The following is a 23535-nucleotide window of genomic DNA, read 5'->3' as shown; positions in this document are numbered from 1 at the left end:
TATATACATACATACATACATACATACTAATATATATATATATATTAGTATGTATGTATATATATATATATATATATATATATATATATATATATATATATATATATATACATATATATATATATATATATACACATACATATATATATACATATATATATACATACATACATACACACTAATATATATATATTAGTATGTATGTATGTACAGTGGGGAGAACAAGTATTTGATACACTGCCGATTTTGCAGGTTTTCCTACTTACAAAGCATGTAATTTCTAACATAGGTACACTTCAACTGTGACGGAGACGGAGACGGAATCTAAAAACGGAATCTAAAACAAAAATACAGAAAATCACATTGCATGATTTTTAAGTAATTAATTTGCATTTTATTGCATGACATACTGTAAGTATTTGATCACCTACCAACCAGTAAGAATTCCGGCTCTCACAGACCTGTTAGTTTTTCTTTAAGAAGCCCTCCTGTTCTCCACTCATTACCTGTTTTAACTGCACCTGTTTGAACTCGTTACCTGTATAAAAGACACCTGTCCACACACTCAATCAAACAGACTCCAACCTCTCCACAATGGCCAAGACCAGAGAGCTGTGTAAGGACATCTGGGATAAAATTGTTGACCTGCACAAGGCTGGGATAGGCTACAGGACAATAGGCAAGCAGCTTGGTGAGAAGGCAACAACTGTTGGCGCAATTATTAGAAAATGGAAGAAGTTCAAGATGACAGTCAATCACCCTCGGTCTGGGTATCCATGCAAGATCTCACCTCGTGGGGCGTCAATGAGGAAGGTGAGGGATCACCAGTCTCAAAGAAAACCATTAGTAACACACTACGTCGTAATGGATTAAAATCCTGCAGCGCACGCAAGGTCCCCCTGCTCAAGCCAGCGTATGTCCAGGCCCGTCCGAAGTTTGCCAATGACCATCTGGATGATCCAGAGGTGGATTGGGAGAAGGTCATGTGGTCTGATGAGACAAAAATAGAGCTTTTTGGTCTAAACTCCGCTCACCGTGTTTGGAGGAAGAAGAAGGATGAGTACAACCCCAAGAACACCATCCCAATTGTGAAGCATGGAGGTGGTAACATCATTCTTTGGGGATGCTTCTCTGCAAAGGGGACAGGACGACTGCACCGTATTGAGGGGAGGATGGATGGGGCCATGTATCTCGAGATCTTGGCCAACAACCTCCTTCCCTCAGTAAGAGCATTGAAGATGGGTCGTAGCTGGGTCTTCCAGCATGACAACGACCCGAAACACACAGCCAGGGTAATTAAGGAGTGGCTCCGTAAGAAGCTTCTCAAGGTCCTGGAGTGGCCAAGCCAGTCTCCAGACCTGAACCCGATAGAAAATCTTTGGAGGGAGCTGAAAGTCCGTATTGCCCAGCGACAGCCCCGAAACCTGAAGGATCTGGAGAAGTACTGTATGGCGGAGTGGGCCAAAATCCCTGCTGCAGTGTGTGCAAACCTGGTAAAGAACTACAGGAAACGTATGATCTCTGTAATTGCAAACAAAGGTTTCTGTACCAAATATTAAGTTCTGCTTTTCTGATGTATCAAATACTTATATCATTCAATAAAATGCAAATTAATTACTTAAAAACCATACAATGTGATTTCCTGGATTTTTGTTTTAGATTCCGTCTCTCACATTTGAAGTGTATCTATGATCAAAATGACAGACCTCTACATACTTTGTAAGTAGGAAAACCTGCAAAATTGGCAGTGTATAAAATACTTGTTCTCCCCACTGTATATATGTGTGTGTGTGTGTGTGTGTGTGTAATAATGACTATTACAACAATACTGAATGAACACTTTTATTTTAACTTAATTTAATACATCAATAAAATCAATTTAGTCTCAAATAAATAATGAAACGTGTTCAATTTGATTTAAATAATGCAAAAACAAAGTGTTGGAGAAGAAAGTAAAAGAGCAATATTTGCCATGTAAAAAAGCAAACAAAGAGCTGCAGGAAAGTGCTGTTTGAATGAATGCTTACGAGCCTGCTGCTGCCTACCACTGCTCAGTCAGACTGCTCTATCAAGTATGAAATCATATACTTAATTATAATATAATAACACACAGAAATATGAGCCTTAGGTCATTAATATGGTCAAATCCGGAAACTATCATTTCGAAAACAAAACGTTTATTATTTCAGTGAAATACGGAACCGTTACGTATTTTATCTAACCGGTGGCAACCCTAAGTCTAAATATTGCTGTTACAGTGCCTTGCGTAAATATTCGGCCCCCTTGAACTTTGCGACCTTTTGCCAGATTTCAGGCTTCAAAAATAAAGATATAAAACTGTATTTTTTTGTGAAGAATTAACAACAAGTGGGACACAATCATGAAGTGGAACGACATTTATTGGATATTTCAAACTTTTTTAACAAATCAAAAACTGAAAAATTGGGCGTGCAAAATTATTCAGCCCCTTTACTTTCAGTGCAGCAAACTCTCTCCAGAAGTTCAGTGAGGACCTCTGAATGATCCAATGTTGACCTAAATGACTAATGATGATAAATACAATCCACCTGTGTGTAATCAAGTCTCCGTATAAATGCACCTGCACTGTGATAGTCTCAGAGGTCCGTTAAAAGCGCAGAGAGCATCATGAAGAACAAGGAACACACCAGGCAGGTCCGAGATACCGTTGTGAAGAAGTTTAAAGCCGGATTTGGATACAAAAAGATTTCCCAAGCTTTAAACATCCCAAGGAGCACTGTGCAAGCGATAATATTGAAATGGAAGGAGTATCAGACCACTGCAAATCTACCAAGACCTGGCCGTCCCTCTAAACTTTCAGCTCATACAAGGAGAAGACTGATCAGAGATGCAGCAAAGAAGCCCATGATCACTCTGGATGAACTGCAGAGATCTACAGCTGAGGTGGGAGACTCTGTCCATAGGACAACAATCAGTCGTATATTGCACAAATCTGGCCTTTATGGAAGAGTGGCAAGAAGAAAGCCATTTCTTAAAGATATCCATAAAAAGTGTTGTTTAAAGTTTGCCACAAGCCACCTGGGAGACACACCAAACATGTGGAAGAAGGTGCTCTGGTCAGATGAAACCAAAATTGAACTTTTTGGCAACAATGCAAAACGTTATGTTTGGCGTAAAAGCAACACAGCTGAACACACCATCCCCACTGTCAAACATGGTGGTGGCAGCATCATGGTTTGGGCCTGCTTTTCTTCAGCAGGGACAGGGAAGATGGTTAAAATTGATGGGAAGATGGATGGAGCCAAATACAGGACCATTCTGGAAGAAAACCTGATGGAGTCTGCAAAAGACCTGAGACTGGGACGGAGATTTGTCTTCCAACAAGACAATGATCCAAAACATAAAGCAAAATCTACAATGGAATGGTTCAATAATAAACATATCCAGGTGTTAGAATGGCCATGTCAAAGTCCAGACCTGAATCCAATTGAGAATCTGTGGAAAGAACTGAAAACTGCTGTTCACAAATGCTCTCCATCCAACCTCACTGAGCTCGAGCTGTTTTGCAAGGAGGAATGGGAAACAATTTCAGTCTCTCGATGTGCAAAACTGATATAGACATACCCCAAGCGACTTACAGCTGTAATCGCAGCAAAAGGTGGCGCTACAAAGTATTAACTTAAGGGGGCTGAATAATTTTGCACACCCAATTTTTCAGTTTTTGATTTGTTAAAAAAGTTTGAAATATCCAATAAATGTCGTTCCACTTCATGATTGTGTCCCACTTGTTGTTGATTCTTCACACAAAAATACAGTTTTATATCTTTATGTTTGAAGCCTGAAATGTGGCAAAAGGTCGCAAAGTTCAAGGGGGCCGAATACTTTCGCAAGGCACTGTACATTGCACAACCTTCAATGTTATGTCATAATTATGTACAATTCTGGCAAATTTATTACGGTCTTTGATCGGAAGAAATGGTCTTTACACAGTTCGCAACGAGCCAGTCAGCCGAGAGACTGCTGGAGGGGGCTCACTTGTGCACTGATGATATTAGAGTGAAAGGCTATTTTAAATCTCTGCAGCTACATAACAAAAAAGTTACGTTTACAATTGAAAAACAAGGTAACCCTGAAAGCCAGATGGAGATTACGATGGCGCCGGAGGGGATGTCCGTTTTATGGGTTCTTAACCGTGCTATTTTGTTTGATTTTCGCCTTGTTTGTAACTTATTTTGTACATAATGTGGCTGCTCCCATCTCTTATGATCGAGAAGAGCCTCTGGACATCAGAACAGTGATTACTCACCTTGAACTGGACGAATACTTTGTCTTAAATGAGTCGGACAAGAGGGATTTAATCAAGAGACCCGAACAGGCCCTCATCCCCGTCATTCGCAGGAGAAATAGACAGAGGTTTTAAGGAAGGAGATTGGGGTGCCTTGTGAGGATCCGGCGACGAGTGGCTAATCTGCCTTTGCAGATTGTCGGTACTACATATATTTCTTTGTCTTTTTAGTATTTCTTATTGTATAAAATGTTTTTTTTTCCCATGGGTGGATCAGCTTTGATATTGCAGATTGTTGCTTCCATCAATGTAATTGTCTGCATTTCCAATCCCCCATATGTTTTTGGGGTAATATATATATACACACACTACCATTCAAAAGTTTGGGGTCACTTAGAAATGTCCTTGTTTTTGAAAGAAAAACACTTTTTTTTTGTCCATTTAAAATAACATCAAATTGATCAGAAACACAGTGTAGACATTGTTAATGTTGTAAATTACTATTGTAACTGGAAATGGCTGATTTTTTTAATGGAATGTTTACGTAGGTGTACAGAGGCCCATTATCAACAACCATCACCCCTGTGTTCCAATGGCACATTGTGTTAGCTAATCCAAGTTTAGTATTTTAAAAGGGTAATTGATCATTAGAAAACCCTTTTGCAATTATGTTAGCACAGTTGAAAACTGTTGTTCTGTTTAAAGTAGCAATAAAACTGGCCTTCTTTAGACTAGTTGAGTATGTGTAGCATCAGCATTTGTGGGTCCGATTACAGGCTAGAAAGAAATACGTTTCTTCTGAAACTCGGCAGTCTATTCTTGTTCTGAGAAATGAAAGCTATTCCATGCGAGAAATTGCCAAGAAACTGAAGATCTTGTACAAGGCTTTGTACTACTCCCTTCACAGAACAGCGCAAACTGGATCTAACCAGAATAGAAAGAGGAGTGGGAGGCCCCGGTGCACAACTGCGCAAGAGTACAAGTACATTAGTGTCTAGTTTGAGAAACAGGCACCTCACAAGTCCTCAACTGGCAGCGTCATTAAATGCAAAACACCAGTCTCAACGTCAACAATGAAGAGGCGACTCCCGGATGCTGGCCTTCTAGGCAGTTCCTCTGTCCAGTGTAATGGAATTCCTCTTCAGAGGAGGAGTAGCAAGGATCAGAACAATGTGCAGCGTGGTAAGTGTCCATAATGATATATTTAATAAATCAACTGAACAAAAGTACAAACAATCAACCGAAACAGTCCCGTATGGTACTAACACAGGATACAACCACCTGCAAAACACAATAGAAAACAGGCTACCTAAATATGGCTCCCAATCAGAGACAACGACTGACACCTGCCTCTGATTGAGAACCATACAAACCAAACACATAGAAATATAACAACAAAACAAAACATAGAAAAACAACATAGAATGCCCACCCCAACTCACACCCTGACCAACTAAAATAAAGACGTGACAGTCCAGTGTCTGTGTTCTTTTGCCCATCTTAATCTTTTCTTTTTATTGGCCAGTCTGAGATATGGCTTTTTCTTTGCAACACTGCCTAGAAGGCCAGCATCCCGGAGTCGCCTCTTCACTGTTGACGTCGAGACTGGTGTTTTGCGGGTACTATTTAATGACACTGCCAGTTGAGGACTCAATTACCTCTATTAACCAGTACCCACTGTATATAGCCTCTCTCTTGTTATTTTACTGCTGCTCTTTAATTATTTGTTACTTTTATTTTAATTGTATCTTTTGTATTTTTATTAAACTGCATTGTTGCTTAAGGGCTGTAATTAAGCATTTCACTATAAGGTCTACTACACCTGTTGTATTCGGCACATGTGACAAATAGAATTTGATTTGATTTGGAGATGGGTAAATTAGACACACATTCTGTATTTATATTACTGTAGCATACATAGGCTATGCTGCAGCAAATTTAGGCCTACCTGTCACAAGAGAAAAAAGTTACCATGATGAGATGACAGGTCTACATGCATTGTGAACTGCGCTCCATACTGAGATGGGTCTGTCCCCACTCTGAGCGTTGATTCATCATGCGGAGGTGGTAGAGAAGCCAGATTTATTTCCATTTCACGCCATGCTGTTCATATAAATAATTTATTATAATTTACATGTTTCTCTCAGTTATTTATTCTGGGAAAAGGGAGTGGTTTTGGGTGGTAAATCTCGGTAACCGGGTTCTCGCCATTCAACCCTATTACACGTTTGCCATTATGCAATTATCTGCCTGTTAAACTGCCCTGAACATAAGTAAGAATTTAACACGAGGGTGCTCAAGAATGGCTCAAGAGATTTACATGAGCGTAAATGGTGGCCTAAAGAGGCAATTCACTTGAATTTTTTTCAACATTCATTCAATGCATCATTGTATTTATTTTCTGTTGTCCTGCTTACTGAATGTGTGTATGTTATTGGTTGTGCGTTATATGTTTCGAAGGTCGATCCTTTTTTGTCTTACTCTCTAGCTGCTGCCTGATCAAACTGCCTGTTAGATTAATGGGATCCCTGGTATGCCATAATCTCAGCAACATTTACATTGACGATCATAGACATGTATAATACTGTATTAATACCACATATATTTGAATGCCAACCTAAACTGAGTGATGCTACTCTAACTGCATCCTCTTGGAACTTTAGAGGAATAATGGTTGAGAATCCTCTCCCCTCTCAGGCAGTTCAAGTCAGATATGTTTATTACAAGAAACACATCTAACTGACCTTGAACATGAAAAATTACAAATAAAGTGAATAAGCCAATTTGACTATTCTTCCTTTAACTCCCAAGAGCAGAGGGGTTGCCATCCTCAAAAAAATAAACACTATTTAAACTCATCATTTTTTTTTCAAAGACTGAAGGGCGCTTCATCTTAATTCATGGTAGAATCAATCATACACCATACTGAATTTATATGGTCCCAATACTGTCTGTCCTCAGTTTTTGTATTTAATCTTCAAGCATTTACAAGAATTCTAATTGGGGACTTTAACACTGTTCTTGACCCACTAGTTAACAGGGTCCCATGGCACATGCATTCAACAAGCGACCCAGGACCATTAAAGGATACATGATAGAACAAGATATGGTGGATATTTGGTGCCTCTTCAATCCAGACAAGAGAGAGTATACCTATTTCTCACCTCATCATAAAACGTATTCCCATATAGACCTTTTCATCGGTAATGCATCTTTGATGTCCCAAATTTCCAATGCTACTCTGGGAAACTGCTAAAGTTGTACTTAGAGGAAAAATGTCAATGCTCTTGATACCCTCCTTGCATCCATTCAAACCAATAATATTCCTAAGCGACTATTACAGGCCAGACTCTAACTTAATTAAATTCTTATTTCGACAGAAACAGGCGTTTAGTTATAAGAACACAACAAAATAGCCATGAACTCAGGGATAAGTCCAACAAGTTCTTGCTCTCGAACAATTAACACATTCTGCAGTATCTCAGGATAAAAGATGAACTGGGGCAAATCAGAGATCCTCCCTATAAATATATTTTATTGGGACACTTTAGCCAAAAATATCCCCTTCAGATGGTCACCTCAAGGCATTAAATATCTCTGAGAACAAGTACCACACAGGCTAGATAAATTGTTTGAAAATAATTTTCCTCAACTATTGAAATTGGTCAAAGAAGATCTCGAAAGATGGACCTCTTCCTTTGTCTCTTGCCGATCGTATTAATACATTTAAAATGATTCCAGTCCCCCCCCCCCCTCCCCCCCCCACAGAAATGGTTTGATACCCTTAACCATTCATAAAATCTCAAGATTTTATTGGAGACAGAGAAAGGCCAGAATTAAACTTACTATATTACAATACTGAAAACCCAAAGGCAGACTAGTAGCACCAGACTTTCTAAGTTATTATTTGGCCTTTGGAATGAATAACAGCCAAATGGCTGTAAACTCACCTTCCTGGATTGATATAGAAGACTCCTGCGTAAAACCACTTAAGATTCAAGATCTTCCCTATATCTTTCAATCTGTTGAAAACTGCCCTTTTCCAATCCCTTCACATTAAATACACTGGAAGCATGGACAAGTTACTTGATAAAGGACATTTCATTTAAGTACTGAACAAAAATATAAACGCAACATGTAAAGTGTTGGTCCCATGTTTCATGAACTGAAATAAAAGATCCGAGAAGTTTTTCATTTGTACAAAAAGTGTATTTCTCTCAAATTGTGTGCACAAATTTGTTTACATCCCTGTTAGTGACCATTTCTCCTTTGACAAGATAATCCATCCACCTGATAGGTGTGGCATATCAATAAGATGATTAAACAGCATGATCGTTACACAGGTGTACCTTGTACTGGGGACAATAAAAGGCCACTCTAAAATGTGCAGTTTTGTCACACAGCACAATGCCACAGATGTCTCCAGGTTTTGAGGGAGCATGCAATTGGCATGCTGACTTCAGGAATGTCCACCAGAGCTGTTGCCATAGAATTAAATGTTAATTTCTCTACCATATCGCTCCTCCAACGCCGTTTTAGAGAATTTTGCAGTATGTCCAACTGGCCTCATAACCGCAGACCTCATGTAACCAGCCCAGGACCCCCACATTCGGCTTCTTCACATGCAGGATCGTCTGAAACCATCCACCCGGTCAGCTGATAAAACTGAGGACTATTTCTGTCTCTAATAAAGCCCTTTTATGGGGAAAAATTCATTCTGATTGGGTGGGCATGGCTCCCCATGGCTGTGCCCCTGCCCAGTCATGACATCTATTGATTAGGGCCTAATTAAACTATTTCAATTGACTCATTTCCTTCTATGAACTATAACTCAGTAAAATCGTTGACATTGTTGCATGTTGCGTTTTATATTTTTGTTCAGTATAGATACAGAAAAGGATTCATTTGAATAGCTCCTCGACTGTTCAGTACCTACAGATTAAACAGCTACATAAATCTAAATTGCAATTCAATGCGAAGCATTAACATATCTCGGAGCTAAGCCGATTGTTCTTAGACAACCAGAGTTCAATAAATATTACTTCCAAAATGTTTTAAAAACTGACAGGAGTAGGTGATGCTCTATCCTCCCTAGAGAAATGAAACCAGTGATTTGGACATCTCCCTTAACGGGGAAGCCCAGAAGAAAGTATTTACCACCACCCACAGCATCTCATATAATAAGAACTAAACTTATCCAGTACAAAGTCCTACATAAATTCCACAATATCTATGGAACTTGGTGGCTGATGGGGCTTGTTGATTCGCTTCTGTGTTTTTTCTGCCAAAAATATGTTCCCGACACTCATCTCCATGTGTTCTGGCTTTGTCCCCATCATTGAGAATTACTGGAAAAAGCATTGTCTGTCATCTTCCATATTACCATGTTTTCATCCCCTTCACTCTGTATACTACACTATTTTGATGATGACGACCCCTGTTTCTTTTAAGGACTATTTTGATCTCATTAACAATCTGGAAAAAAAGGGATATTGTTCAAGTCGAAAAGCAGATCCAATGTTTCAACCATACACTGGCTTAGTTTATGGTCTGACCTAGCCTCCCTGGAGATATCCATCTTCAAACTAAATAACAAACTGAAGGACTTTTACACAATCTTGGAACCATTTCTATCCTACACTGCCCCCAGGCAACCCCAAATATGGCACTTCCTACCTAATTATTATATATCTTCTAACTGGCAACTTATCCACTAGTCTGGTCCTTTGTTGTCCCCTCCTGTCTTGTCCTGTCTGGTCGTCTCTTGTTTTGTCCTGTTTTGACTTCTCCCTATTTTCTTTAAATCATTTTTCTCTTTCTCCTCTTTTTTATTTTTACCCTACTTTTTTGCTCTTTCTAACTTTTTGGTGGTAATTTACTTTCACAATAATAAACAGTACATGGGATGGTGGAAGAGCTACGGGATGAGAGTGGGTGTTAAGAGGACAATGGATCATATTTGGTGCCTGGTGTACTGGCTTATATTTGACGTGATGAATTTGCACCATATTTTAAAATTACAAGTAAATAATCAAGTTGTCCTTCTGCTATGGGGGGGTGGATGTGCATTTGCTGTCTTACCAAGAAGTAGAAACTCAGTGAGCCGTTTTAGTTTGTTTCTTTAGTTTGTTCCACTTGGTGCAGCCTTGACCAGGTCGAGTTAAAGATCCAGAGGCTGGGAATGTTCGTTATCTCCAGTACGATCTAAAGAATGTGTGTTGAGTGTTCTGCTGTCTCTAGGCAACGTGACGGCACTGTGTTGGGACCCGGCCCAGAGAGTGTTGTTCTCTGGCAGCTCAGATCACTCCATCATCATGTGGGACATCGGGGGACGCAAAGGCACCGCCATAGAACTGCAGGGACACAAGTAAGACTTGCACACTGAACGTCAACATGGTCATCCAATATAGTCTTCAAATGTACTCCCAATGTAGTATTAAAACCCAGTGTATTCATCTGGATGATACAGTCTTAGAAACGGTTGAAATGCCTCTAGTAGTCTCCTAAGGGGCGTTTCTGCTAAGTAATGATCCATAACTTTAGGCTGATACATTTACAGTCATGCAGTTGGAGAAGGTGTCTGAGTCCGCAAAATGGAAAACCAAGAGCACTTGTGGATAGAATGTATGAAATCATCAAATCAAGCTTTATATACTGCATCCTTGTGTGTGTGTGTGTTAACTATGCAGTGATAAGGTCCAGGGCCTGTGCTATGCGCCACACACACGTCAACTGATCTCCTGCAGCTCAGATGGAGGCATCGTCATCTGGAACATGGACGTGACCAGACAGGAGGTGAGGGAGGGATGGACTGAAATAGATAGAGGGATGGAGCAGAAGGAGGGAGGAAGAGAAACCTCAAGGCAGTGAGACGGATTGCAGGGGGGGTGTGAGAGAGAGACCTGAAACAGACCGAGTGGCTTTAAACCACAGCCATAGATGCACAGACAGAGAATGACAAACTGAATGAAAATTTGAATGTTCATGTACTGAATGCAAATGAGGTGTTCAGTGCCAACATGGCAGATAGTTTGCTGAATCTGTGTAGACTACCTATGGCTTTGTTTGGCTCTAACCATCTCTCACTTAGGTTACACCTAAGCACTGATTATGGGTCAGTTCCCTTTATTAACTCCCAATGGTTAAAGGTAGAATTGAGAAAGGGAAAGCTGATTCTAGAGAATTACTGTATTTAAGGTCTGTTTTCAACCTGTCTATCTGTGTGTTCCCACAGACCCCAGAGTGGCTGGACAGTGACTCGTGTCAGAAGTGTGAGCAACCATTCTTCTGGAACTTCAAACAGATGTGGGACAGTAAGAAGATCGGCCTGCGCCAGGTACAGTGGGCTCCATACTGTCACTATCACTCTGGGGTGTAGTTCACCTATTGTCCACAAAAGGGCAGGAGAAGTCCCTATTTTGTGTTCTTACAATGGCATGGTGAAATACAGAAAAACAGCCCTGGTGTGGCCTCACCTGTTTGTGAGTCTACATGAGTGAGCTATATGCACATTGTCGTTGTCTGCCAGCCGAATAGGCCCAACCCAAGCCTCAGTATCTCCTATCTCCTCTCCCCCAGCACCACTGCAGGAAGTGTGGGCAGGCTGTGTGTGGAAAGTGCTCTGCCAAGCGCTCCACCATCCCTCTCATGGGCTTCGAGTTCGAGGTGCGGGTGTGTGACAGCTGCCATGAGTCCATCACAGACGAGGAGTGAGTAACACACACAACTGTGCACAAAAAAGCTAATAACATCAGTGGTGTAAAGTACTTGAGTAAAAATACATGACGAACATCTAATTTCAAAATAATGGGTATTAATATGGAGTTGGTCCCCCCCTTTGCTGCTATAACAGCCTCCACTCTTCAGGGAAGGCTTTCAAATAGATATTGGAGTATCCATTCAGCCACAAGAGCATTAGTGAGGTTGGGCACTGATGTTGGGTGATTACTCCTGGCTCGTAGTCGGCGTTCCAATTCATCCCAAAGGTGTTCGATGGGGTTGAGGTCAGAGCCTAGTGGCCAGTCAAGTTCTTCCACACCGATCTCGACAGACCATTTCTTTATGGACCTCAATTTTGGGGCGGCAGGGTAGCCTAGTGGTTAGAGCGTTGGACTATTAACCAAGTTCAAATCCCCGAGCTGACAAGGTACAAATCTGTCGTTCTGCCCCTGAACAGGCACTGTTCCTAGGCCGTCATTGAAAATAAGAATTTGTTCTTAACTGACTTGCCTATTTAAATAAAGGTTAAAAAAATAAAATCTAAATAAAAATTGTGCACGGGGGCATTGTCATGCTGAAACAGGAAATGGACTTACCCCAAACTGTTGCCACTAAGTTGGAAGCACAGAATCATCTGGAATGTCATTGAATACTGTAGTTAAGATTATCTCTGAGTGTTCTAGTGACTATTCCTAAATAAAACATTTAAAAATGAAATAGTGCAGTCTGGTTTGCCTAATGTAAGAAATGTTAAATTATTAATACTTTTACTTTTGATACTTATGTATATTTTAGAAATTACGTTTACCTTTGATGCTTAAGTATATTTTAAAGCAAAATACTTATTTAGATAGGTAGCTCTCTATCCACAATATAGCAGAGTATGTAAAGCCATAACACATACTTTTTTTCAGCAACAGATTATGATCGATAATATCGAAAGCTGAAGTCTTAACAATACAGCCCCCACAATCTTCTTATTCATTTCTTTCATCCAATCATTGGTCTTTTGTGTTGGTGTGTCAGTGCTGTACACCGTTCTGTGCTGTACATGTTAAGTGACCTTCCCCATAAAGCATGCTGCTGTTAATCAGTTTACAGTAAAATAAAATTGTATCTGGTCAAACACCATTTTTTCCAAAAGTTTACTAAGAGCCGGTAGTAGGCTGATTGGTCGGGTGTTTGAACCGGGTAAAGGGTGCTTTGCTATTCTTGGGTAGCTGAATGATTTTTGCTTCTCTCCAGGTCTGAGGTCACACACCTCTTCCACACTCACTTTACAGAATTCATAATTACAATGCTTGTCTTTCATTATCAGGTCAGTTCTGCATGAATATGAAGACTGAGTTTGATGCCTAACATGCTGACCAAACCGGCCATTGTGCACACTTTGATTTTGTTCACTCACACCAGAAGCAATCAGGACACGCAAGTTGAAATATCAAAACAAACTCTGAACCAATTATATTAATTTGGGGACAGGTCAAAAAGCATTCAACATTTATGGCAATTTAGCTAGCTAGCTTGCTGTTGCTAGTTAATTTATCCTGGTATGTAAACATTGGGTTGTTATTTTACCTGAAATGCACAAGGTCCTCAACTCCGACAGTTAATCCACAGATAAAACGGTCAACCAAATTAGTTTCTCGTCATCTCTCCTCCTTCCTTAAGGCTTATTTTTCTTCTTTGGACTTTATATGGCGGTTGGCAACCAACAGCATTACTACAACCTACCAGAGTGTGGACCTACGTTCATCTTTCAATCACCCACATGGGTATTTGCTCCTAAAAACCAATGAGGAGATGGCACGTGGTTTGCCTTTTTGCCTAATATGTCATTTAAGGAATTCAAAAGCTTTTTACCATCATCCTTTATCATTTATCTTTGTTTCGTGGTACTGTTTCTTATTTTTGTTTAGTCACATGACTTCTCAATTTACAGTAGGTTTGCCAATCAGCTGTGCTGCCAGACTTAATTGCCATTCCTTTTTCCTCGACCCTCTTAACCATACAGTTTTTAAATTCCTCATCAATCCACTGGGATTTAGCAGTTTTGACAGTCAGTTTCTTAATGGTTGAATGCTTATCGGTAATTGGAAGAAGCAATTCCATAAGTGCAGTATCTGGTTGCTCCTCATTAAACACAACAGATCAGCAGATATTTTTGGATGGTTTTTCTACATATGGCCACTATATTATGATTGCTACATCTGATGGGTGAGGATACTGCTTTAGAGCAGCATTAGTAAAGATGTGATCAATACACATGGATGATTTAGTACCTGTGCTGTTTGTAAATACCTTGGTAGGTTGACTAATAACCTGTACCAGATTACAGGTACTGGTTACAGTTTGAAGCTTTCTTGAGTGGACAGCTTGATGAGAACCAGTTTGATGAGAATAGACCTCTGTTGATATCACATACACTTTCAAGCATTTCACGCATGTTATCCAGATACTGACTGTTAGCACTCGGGGGTCCTTATAGCAACTTCCCACAAGAATAGGCTTTAGGTGAGGCAGCTGAAATTATATTAAATCAATAGCATTTGACTTGAGATCCTCTCTAAGCTTTACATGAATATGAGTCTGAATATATACAGCAACACCTTCCCCATTGGCATTTCTGTTTCCTCTGTAGATGTTATAACCATGTGTTGCTACCATTGTGTCATCAAATGAATTATCTAAGGGAGTTTCAGAGATACCCAGTATATGACTGTTGTCTACTGTTAGCAAGTAATCGATTTTATGAATTTGGTTGATGTGGGCTATTTTTAGCCCTTTTCTGGGCTGCTTGTTAGGCTTCCCAAGGAAAGCACAAAAAAAACTCTCAGTGATAGACATGTCAATGATATTTCCATTTGAGCCAATAGTACTGGGTGGGCTGCACACAGTGGGCTTCCTAATAGTCCAGACAGTTTGTGCTAACAGTATAATTCAGGTTTATAGGCACAAGATTACTGATATCAACAAGGTCCTTATTTTAAATCAAACTCTGCACGTTTAAGTGCAACATCCCAAGCCTCTTACCTGATTTGATAACCAAGGGAATATCCGTATTTATGGAATTCACATTTGAATTAATAGCTCTGGTTGAGCTTGTGCTAGCCAGAGTGGGCTTCCCATTTGATTTAACGGTAATGGAGCTAACAATGGGAATCAACTTTATGGGTACAAGATTATGACTGATAACACATCTTGGAGTATAAACATCTGTAACAGTCTTAGGTAGAGGTCGACCGATTATGATTTTTCAACGCCAAAACCAATTATTGGAGGACGATTAATTGGCCAATTTATTTAGTTATTTATTTGTAATAATGACAATTACAACAATACTAAATGAACACTTATTTTAACTTAATATAACACATCATTAAAATCATTTTAGCCTCAAATAAATAATGAAACATGTTCAATTTGGTTTAAATAATGCAAAAATAAAGTGTTGGAGAATAACGTAAAAGTGCAATATGTGCCATGTAAGAAAGCTAACGTTTAAGTTCCTTGCTCAGAACATGAGAACATATGAAAGCTGGTGGTTCCTTTTAACATGAGTCTTCAATATTCCCAGGTAAGAAGTTTTAGGTTGTAGTTATTATAGGAATTATAGGACTATTTCTCTCTATACGATTTGTATTTCATATACCTTTGACTATTGGATGTTCTTATACGCACTTTAGTATTGCCAGTGTAACAGTATAGCTTCTGTCCCTCTCCTCGCTCCTACCTGGGCTCGAACCAGGAACACATTGACTACAGCCACCCTTGAAACAGCGTTACCCATGCAGAGCAAGGGGAACAACTACTCCAAGTCTCAGAGCGTGTGACGTTTGAAGCGCTATTAGCGCGCACCCCGCTGACTAGCTAAGCCATTTCACATCAGTTACACCAGCCTAATCTCGGGAGTTGATAGGCTTGAAGTCATAAACAGCACAATGCTTGAAGCACAGCGAAGAGCTGCTGTCAAAATGCACGAAAGTGCTGTTTGAATGAATGCTTACGATCCTGCTGCTGCCTACTACCGCTCAGTCAGACTGCTCTATCAAATATCAAATCATAGACTTAATTATAACATAATAACACACAGAAATAGGAGCCTTAGGTCATTATGGTCGAATCTGGAAACTAGGGCCTCCCGGGTGGCGCAGTGGTTAAGGGCGCTGTACTGCAGCGCCAGCTGTGCCATCAGAGTTCCTGGGTTCGCGCCCAGGCTCTGTCGTAACCGGCCGCGACCGGGAGGTCCGTGGTGCGACGCACAATTGGCCTAGCGTCGTCCGGGTTAGGGAGGGATGTCCTTGTCTCATCGCGCACCAGCGACTCCTGTGGCGGGCCGGGCGCAGTGCGCGCTAGCCAAGGTTGCCAGGTGCACGGTGTAGCCTCCGACACATTGGTGCGGCTGGCTTCCGGGTTGGATGCGCTCTGTTAAGAAGCAGTACGGCTGGCTGGTTGTATCGGAGGACGCATGACATTCAGCCTTCGTCTCTCCCGAGCCCGTACGGGAGTTGCAATGAGACAAGATAGTTAAGCATTTGGATACCACGAAATTGGGGAGAAAAAAAAAAAAAAAAGAATCTGGAAACTATCATCTCGAGAACAAAACGTTTATTCTTTCAGTGAAATACTATAAGTATTTTATCTAACGGGTGGCATCCCTAAGTCTAAATATTCCTGTGACATTGCACTATCTTCAATGTTATGTCATAATTAAGTAAAATTCTGGCAAATTAGTTCGCAACGAGCCAGGCCAAACTGTTGCGTGCAATGAACGCAAGAGAAGTGACACAATTTCACCTGTTGCCTGCTAACCTGGATTTCTTTGCAGGTTTAAAAATATATACTTCTGTGTATTGATTTTAAGAAAGGCATTGACGTTTATGGGTAGGTACAGTCATGCAACGATTGGCTTTTTTTGCAAATGCGCTTTTGTTAAATCATCCCCCGTTTGGTGAAGTTGGCTCTCTTTGTTAGGAAGAAATAGTCTTCACACAGTTCACAACGAACCAGGCGGCCCAAACTGCTGCATATACCCTGACTCTGTTGCAAGAGAAGTGACACCATTTCCCTAGTTAAAAGAAATGAATGTTAGCAGGCAATATTAACTAAATATGCAGGTTTAAAAATATATACTTGTGTATTGATTTTAATAAAGGCATTGATGTTTATGGTTAGGTACACGTTGGAGTAAATCTGTCGTTCTGCCAAGGCAGTTAACCCACTGTTCCTAGGCCGTCATTGAAAGTAAGAATGTGTTCTTAACTGACTTGCCTAGTTAAATAAAGGTGTAAAAAAAATAGGCCAAATCGGTGTCCAAAAATACCGATTTCTGATTGTTACGAATTTTCGCTCCAGGAAAGCACAAGGTTCTGGCATCCTCAATAGCTACATGTCTTACCATGGAGCATCTCATGGTATGGGAGGTGGGGGTGCTGCTAGGAGTACTGTTGCCTATAGGGCCGTTGCCTCGGAGATGGGGGGGGGCTGTCGTGGGGATCGACAAGAGGGCCTCTGTTGGCTCGGTGGTCCGATATCACGCTGGTATGGTGATCCTTTGTTGGGGACATCTTCTGGTCATCAAATGTTTTTCCTATACGTTTGGTGATAACTGTTTCCCCCCCTCCCGTCTTACAGCCGGGCGCCCACGGCGACATTCCATGACAGCAAGCACAGCATAGTTTACATGCACTACGAGCCCACCACAGGCTGGCTGCTGACCTCTGGGGCCGACAAAGTCGTCAAGGTGAGACAGACACGACCAGACACTTTGTATCTAATACAGGAGGATACATTTATGCAAAGTATTTTCTTGGGTGCATATATGTGTATGAAGGAGTCTGTTTTTCTATACAGCTTATGTTTGTGTGTGTCTCAACAGCTCTGGGACATGACTCCAGTGGTCTCCTGAGAGTCATCGTTGACAGGGAGCAACATGGAGCTCCATCCACCTATCAGGGTAGAGCTTACAGCCTGGTGGCTGTCATCCTGAGAGGAAGAGGGAATGTCAACAAGAACAACCACCACCACAACAACAGCTAAACAACTTACAACAGCAGAGCAACATCCACAGAACCTAGAAACACCAGGCCTTTCTTGCCTGTCCTCGTCCCTCTTGGTGACTAAACGTGAAAAGCTTTACACTGGCTGCATAAATAATTCCCTATATTGTTTGGTTTGTTATTATATTTATGACAATAGTTTTGTAGTAAAGGGAACTCAGTTTACCTACTGAACATCAAATACAGCTAGGTGGGCAAATATAAAGCTTATATTGAAGTGCCTTCCTCTTATTTTCTTATAGCTTTCCCTCCAGTTAACAGAAAGAATGAACCAATAGTCCTAAAACAAATTGAAGCACGAAATGTACCTGGGTTGTGAATACCAGTTAGATGGAATACTCTAATATATTCATGAAACTACAGAAGGTCCCAAAGTTGACCTTATAAGGCTCATTGGTTTGACTCTTTGTTTTTAACATTGTTGCAGTCTGCAGAGGGCAAAATACCACTGTTCCTAGGTGGATCATGTTTCAGTTGGTGTCAGGAGGGTCATAGCCTAATGTATGGGAATTAAGCTCTTACCCTACGAGCTACGAATCCTGCTTGTTTCCTGTTGTACCTGATAATTAATTGCAACCACCTGGTGTCCCAGGTCTAAATCAGTCCCTGATTATAGGGGAGCAATGAGGTCCAGAGGTGAATTTGAGGGTACTACTGTATAGCGTCTATGCTCTCTGAAAGTCATCACACATACACACACAGCTGGTGAACAAGTCTACATGTGGTATCTCACTATCAGGTAATGGTTGACCGCCACAGATGTAGAGGACTTGGAGAAAGAAATGTTTTTCTTTTGTTTATTTTTTTATGAATACTGTATTACAAACTGAAGTTCTAGTTTAGGCTTGCCAATTGAAATTGTAAATCATAAAGAACATGTTCATTACTTTACTTTATTGTAGAGTTATTGAAATGTCACTTACTATACTTTTGACTTCGGTAGTGGACTTAGGGTGGCAAAATTCCAGAAACATTCAGTAAATTCCCTGGTTTTCCAGAAATAGTGGTTGGTCGTTGGATACCGGATTTCCTGCCTATTCCGGGAATCTTCCAAACGGAATTTCGGGAAAACCAGGGAATTTATTGAAAGTTCCAGAAATGTTGCAGCCTTACTTAAACATGATTCACTACTTGTAGTCTCTTCTATGTTATTTGCACTTCAGTTGTTACGGTTCAATTTCTCAGAGAACAAAATCATAACAAAGCACTTTTTATTGTCCAATACATACACTTACAATATGTTGTCTACAGACTCAAATGACACAGGGTTGTAGGCTGACAATATTTATTTTCCGTTGAGGTGAGGGGTATACCAGACTGGTGATCAGTTGTTAGTGGATGTGTGTGTCAAATGTATTTGTGTTATGATGAGTTTATTTATTCCTGTGTGTGTGTTACTGTAGCCTCCAAGATAGACATCTCTCATGTAATACACACACCATCAAGGTCATTATCATTGACTGATAGTGTGGCTATGAATCAGGACTTTTGTGTGATACATACAGTTTTTTAAGCTTTAACATTCTCAAAGTATATTGATGGTTATGATAGGTGTCATATCCTGGATATAACTACAGTTGTTCAAGTTAAGTTCATGCACATGATTTGTTTTCTAGGCAGAGCCACTATTGTAAAACCACAACAACCTGTCTGCATGTTTATATTTGTGTTATGCAACCATAATTAGCCATGATACTTTTTCATGAATACTAGCATGTTGATTAATCCGTCACACATATCTTGGGCCAAAGCTAATACATATCTACTGGTGGAGAATGGCTGTATGGGGCTCTAATGCTATTTACTGTAGTAGTCAATCACTGACTTGAGAATTATACTATTCCTATCCGTTTCCTCATTTAATGACCTCTGTACAGTTATCATTGTTGAGAGGCAAAAAGGTATGAGTTCCATGTTGATTCATAAACCAAGACTGATTTATAATATCGGAATGACTGCTGATATGATTTGAAATACGTTTTTCGTGTTATGTTTTTATGTAACCTGGATAGCAGTTTCTTTCTCGGCTTTCATCAGCATGTTATCATTGGCAACACTAGTGTTACTAAATGGATGAACTGTCAGTCTGTCACCTAGGCATACCGATTTTATGTGATGCAGTATGATTCTCACAGGTTGGTGCTGTACTGTGTGTGTGTAACCCAGGGGGGTTTATCACAAAGCAGGATCTGGAATCAAAAAATCAAGAGCTATAGTATATCTGTTTATCAAAGAAAGGTAGCTAACTCCTTAATCCTGCTCTGTGCCATTTCCCTCCGGTCTTAATGTGCAGTTTGTCCAAGCAGCAGATTATTGGAGATTTTCTAGTCGTTAAGAATATCATTCCTACATGTCTCATCCTAAAGCTGATCTGGGTACAGGTCATCTGAGTAGAGATGTGTGCTCTTATCATTCTATCATTTTATTTCCCCTTGTTGTACTGCAGCTGATGTACTCATGTTTGTATTTCATAAAATGTATATGAGGTGACAAAGACAGGATGTCTCTTCATGTGAATGCCTAGTATTCATGTAGAGATTCAGCTGAATTCTTCATTTAAAACAAGTTGTTCAGCTCATCAGCTCTCTCTATTGTTCAATCTGTCAATAAATCACGCTTTGTCCAGAAAGTCAATGCAAGGTTATTCAAACAGCAATCACAATGAGTTACAAATTGTCAAAGTTATTTGCTGACTAGATGTTTGGAGAGAAAAAACAATAGTATTGGAGCTAAAGTTTTACTGTAGTCCTCTAACAGAAAAATACAAAACATAAAGAATTGTATTTTTCATCTAATCTAAGAGTGTCGGTTATTATCTATTTTATTTATTTAACCTTTATTTAACTAGGCAAGTCCGTTAATAACAAATTCTTATTTATGACGGCCTACCCCGGCCAAACCCAGATGACGCTGGGCCAATTGTGCGCCGCCCATTCACAGCCGGTTGTGATACAGCCTGGAATCGAGCCAGGGTCTGTAGTGATGCCTCTAGCACTGATATGCATTTTACATACAACTTCAGATATTGGTCAAATATTTTCTAATTATAATGAGCTCCAAAGGTATTGGTACAGTGACACATTTGTTGTTGTTTTGGGTCTCTACTCCAACACGTTGTATTTTAAATGATACAGTGACTATGATTTTAAAGTGCAGACAGATTTTATTTGAGGGTAAATTACAGCACTTTGTGTACATAGTTCCCCCATTTTAGGGGACCAAAAGTATTTAGGGAAGACATAGCATGACTCACTACATCAAGCTTGTGACTCAGCAAATGTATCCAACACATTTGTAGTTTGTTTTGGTTGTGTTTCAGATTATTTTCTGTCCAGTAGAATGTAATTGTATGTAATTTTGGTGTCACTTATTGTAAATAAGAATTGAGTATGTTTCTAAACTTCAACAGTAATGTGGATGCTACCATGATTACATATAATCCTGAATGAATCGTGAATAATGAGGAGTGAGAAAAATGCAACCTCCCTGTAATTGTAGTGGTGAGAGGTTAGCGTGTCATGGGAGTATGCTATTTGTGCATTTAACTTTCTCACTCATCATTAAGGATTACCCCTAATCATGGTAGCATCCACATTGATGTAGAAGTGTTTAGAAACATTTTATTTCAGCTCATAAAACATGGGACCAACACTTTGTGTTGCGTTTAATATTTTTGTTTAGTATATATGTGACTGACCACCTTGATTCGGTCTTATGTAGCAAATTTTAAATGTTTTTTTTTTTTTACATTGGATAAAAGCAGACACACACACTGCATTTGAGGAACAATTGGAAAGTAATTCTGATTTGAAAGTTGATAAACTTGTGACTTCACTTTTGAGAAAATGGCCTTGAATGTTTTGGTACTTCAATAAAAATATTGAACTTTTATTTAATTAGGCAAGTCAGTTAAGAACAAATCTTTTTTTACAATTATGGCCTAGCAGAAGACAAAAGGCCTCCAGCGGGGATGGGGATTTTTTTTATTTAAATGAATACAAAAATATATATAGGAGAGCTCTTGTCTACCTACACCCATTCAGCATCGTTCACACCCTCTTAAAGTTTTAGCCTCACCCATGTCTTTAACGGTTGATCCGAGCGTTCTATCCTAACTACAGCAATCAAGCACCAAAGCTAAAACTGGTTTACTATTTAACTTCATGTGGAGGAACAGGGTTGGGGAGTAACGAATTACATGTAATATTGAAATCAAATACTTTTGAAAAACTAGATTACTTCGAGGATTCCTTTTAAATTCATTAAGGATGTTTGCGAAAAAAAATATTTGAAACTTCTGTTGTTTTCTCAATGACATTCAAATCAGCATTTAAAAAAAGCGTAAATTTAAATTTGTTCCACCTGAGCGAGTCTGACCACAAGTCAGAGACCCCTATGATAACACATGATGGATCGCTGGAAAAGAGCAGGAATAGGTTTATGTAGGCTAAAATCCAAGTTGTGTCTTCCAATGGTGCGACTGCTGTCGGCATCCAAAGATGATCCAACTTGAATAAACGCTTGGAGGTAAAGATGACAGCAGTGGTGTAGTCTATGGCGATACGGATATAACTTATTATTGATATCTACATAGCGCATTGATGTGAATCACACTGCTGCTCTCTCATTTAGCTATTTGCGCCTTACGAATTGTGGTTGGACACATGCTCAAACTTGCACACTTTTGATAGGCTTTAAGGGGCAATATGTAGTTGCTACATTCATTTTTGAACATATATCCATATCCATGGATTCTTGAAGAATATAACTTATAAATGCCTCATGAGCTTAGTTCAACTGTCACACTCCATGAGAACCCAAAATAAGCGGTTTTTATTCCAATGTTTGTAAACATTGTAAATGTAAACAAACACTGTATAGCCTCAAAATGATTAAAACAATACTTTTTATATCATGGATGGTCAGTCCTTGCATCCATAGCTGTCTATTAATTTGAGAGTGGTTACATTTCTCCGGGCCCATCCCTCAGCAAAACAGAGGCGGGCTTTCATTTTGTTATTGTTTCATTTGTGGATGTTCCCTTTAAACAGCTGCATATTATCAAGATATCAAAGTGTCACCAACAAAAAGGTAAACAATAGGCCTATAGCAAATGCAGCATATGGCATTCATTTTTCACATGTAAATAGCACTTTCAGGCGTGCTCAAAGCATGCCATTCTATGAGCACAGCGTTTATTTTTCAACTCGAATCAATGAGACATTTAAACTAGAAGAAGTAACTGAATGTAGTCAGATTACGTTACTGAGTTTGGGTAATCCAAAAGTTACGTTACTGATTACAATTTTGCACAAAACTATTTAGGAAATAAGGATTGCATTTGGAATATAATCCCTCATTTAATTTTCAAAACAGAATCGTGGTCTAGAATTCTTACTCAAATGCAACTTTGATGTGGGTAAGATCCCCATTAAGCTTGCTAACTTTCATAAACAAGTACTTCTAACTTGGAACCTCATGTACAACAATTTC

General features: G+C 39.7%; 1 protein-coding gene across 1 annotated transcript in view; it reads left to right on the top strand.

Annotated features, from left to right (window-relative positions):
- The window catches only part of LOC110520350 (WD repeat and FYVE domain-containing protein 2), a 40103-nt gene extending 19432 nt beyond the window's left edge, over window positions 1-20671 (top strand). Inside the window, exons 7-12 of the mRNA XM_021597611.3 lie at window positions 10505-10631; window positions 10954-11059; window positions 11499-11600; window positions 11843-11973; window positions 17618-17726; window positions 17862-20671. Coding sequence (XP_021453286.3) covers window positions 10505-10631; window positions 10954-11059; window positions 11499-11600; window positions 11843-11973; window positions 17618-17726; window positions 17862-17891 — 605 coding nt within the window. The 3' untranslated portion in view covers window positions 17892-20671. The remainder of the gene's footprint in view (window positions 1-10504; window positions 10632-10953; window positions 11060-11498; window positions 11601-11842; window positions 11974-17617; window positions 17727-17861) is intronic.
- The last annotated feature ends 2864 nt before the right edge of the window (window positions 20672-23535 follow it).

Source organism: Oncorhynchus mykiss, chromosome 3 (assembly GCF_057628025.1).
Source record: "Oncorhynchus mykiss isolate SJ-2025 chromosome 3, ASM5762802v1, whole genome shotgun sequence".
Lineage (NCBI taxonomy): Eukaryota > Metazoa > Chordata > Actinopteri > Salmoniformes > Salmonidae > Oncorhynchus > Oncorhynchus mykiss.
The sequence above is the reverse complement of the archived record's forward strand: the minus strand, read 5'-3'. Positions and strand labels throughout refer to the sequence as shown.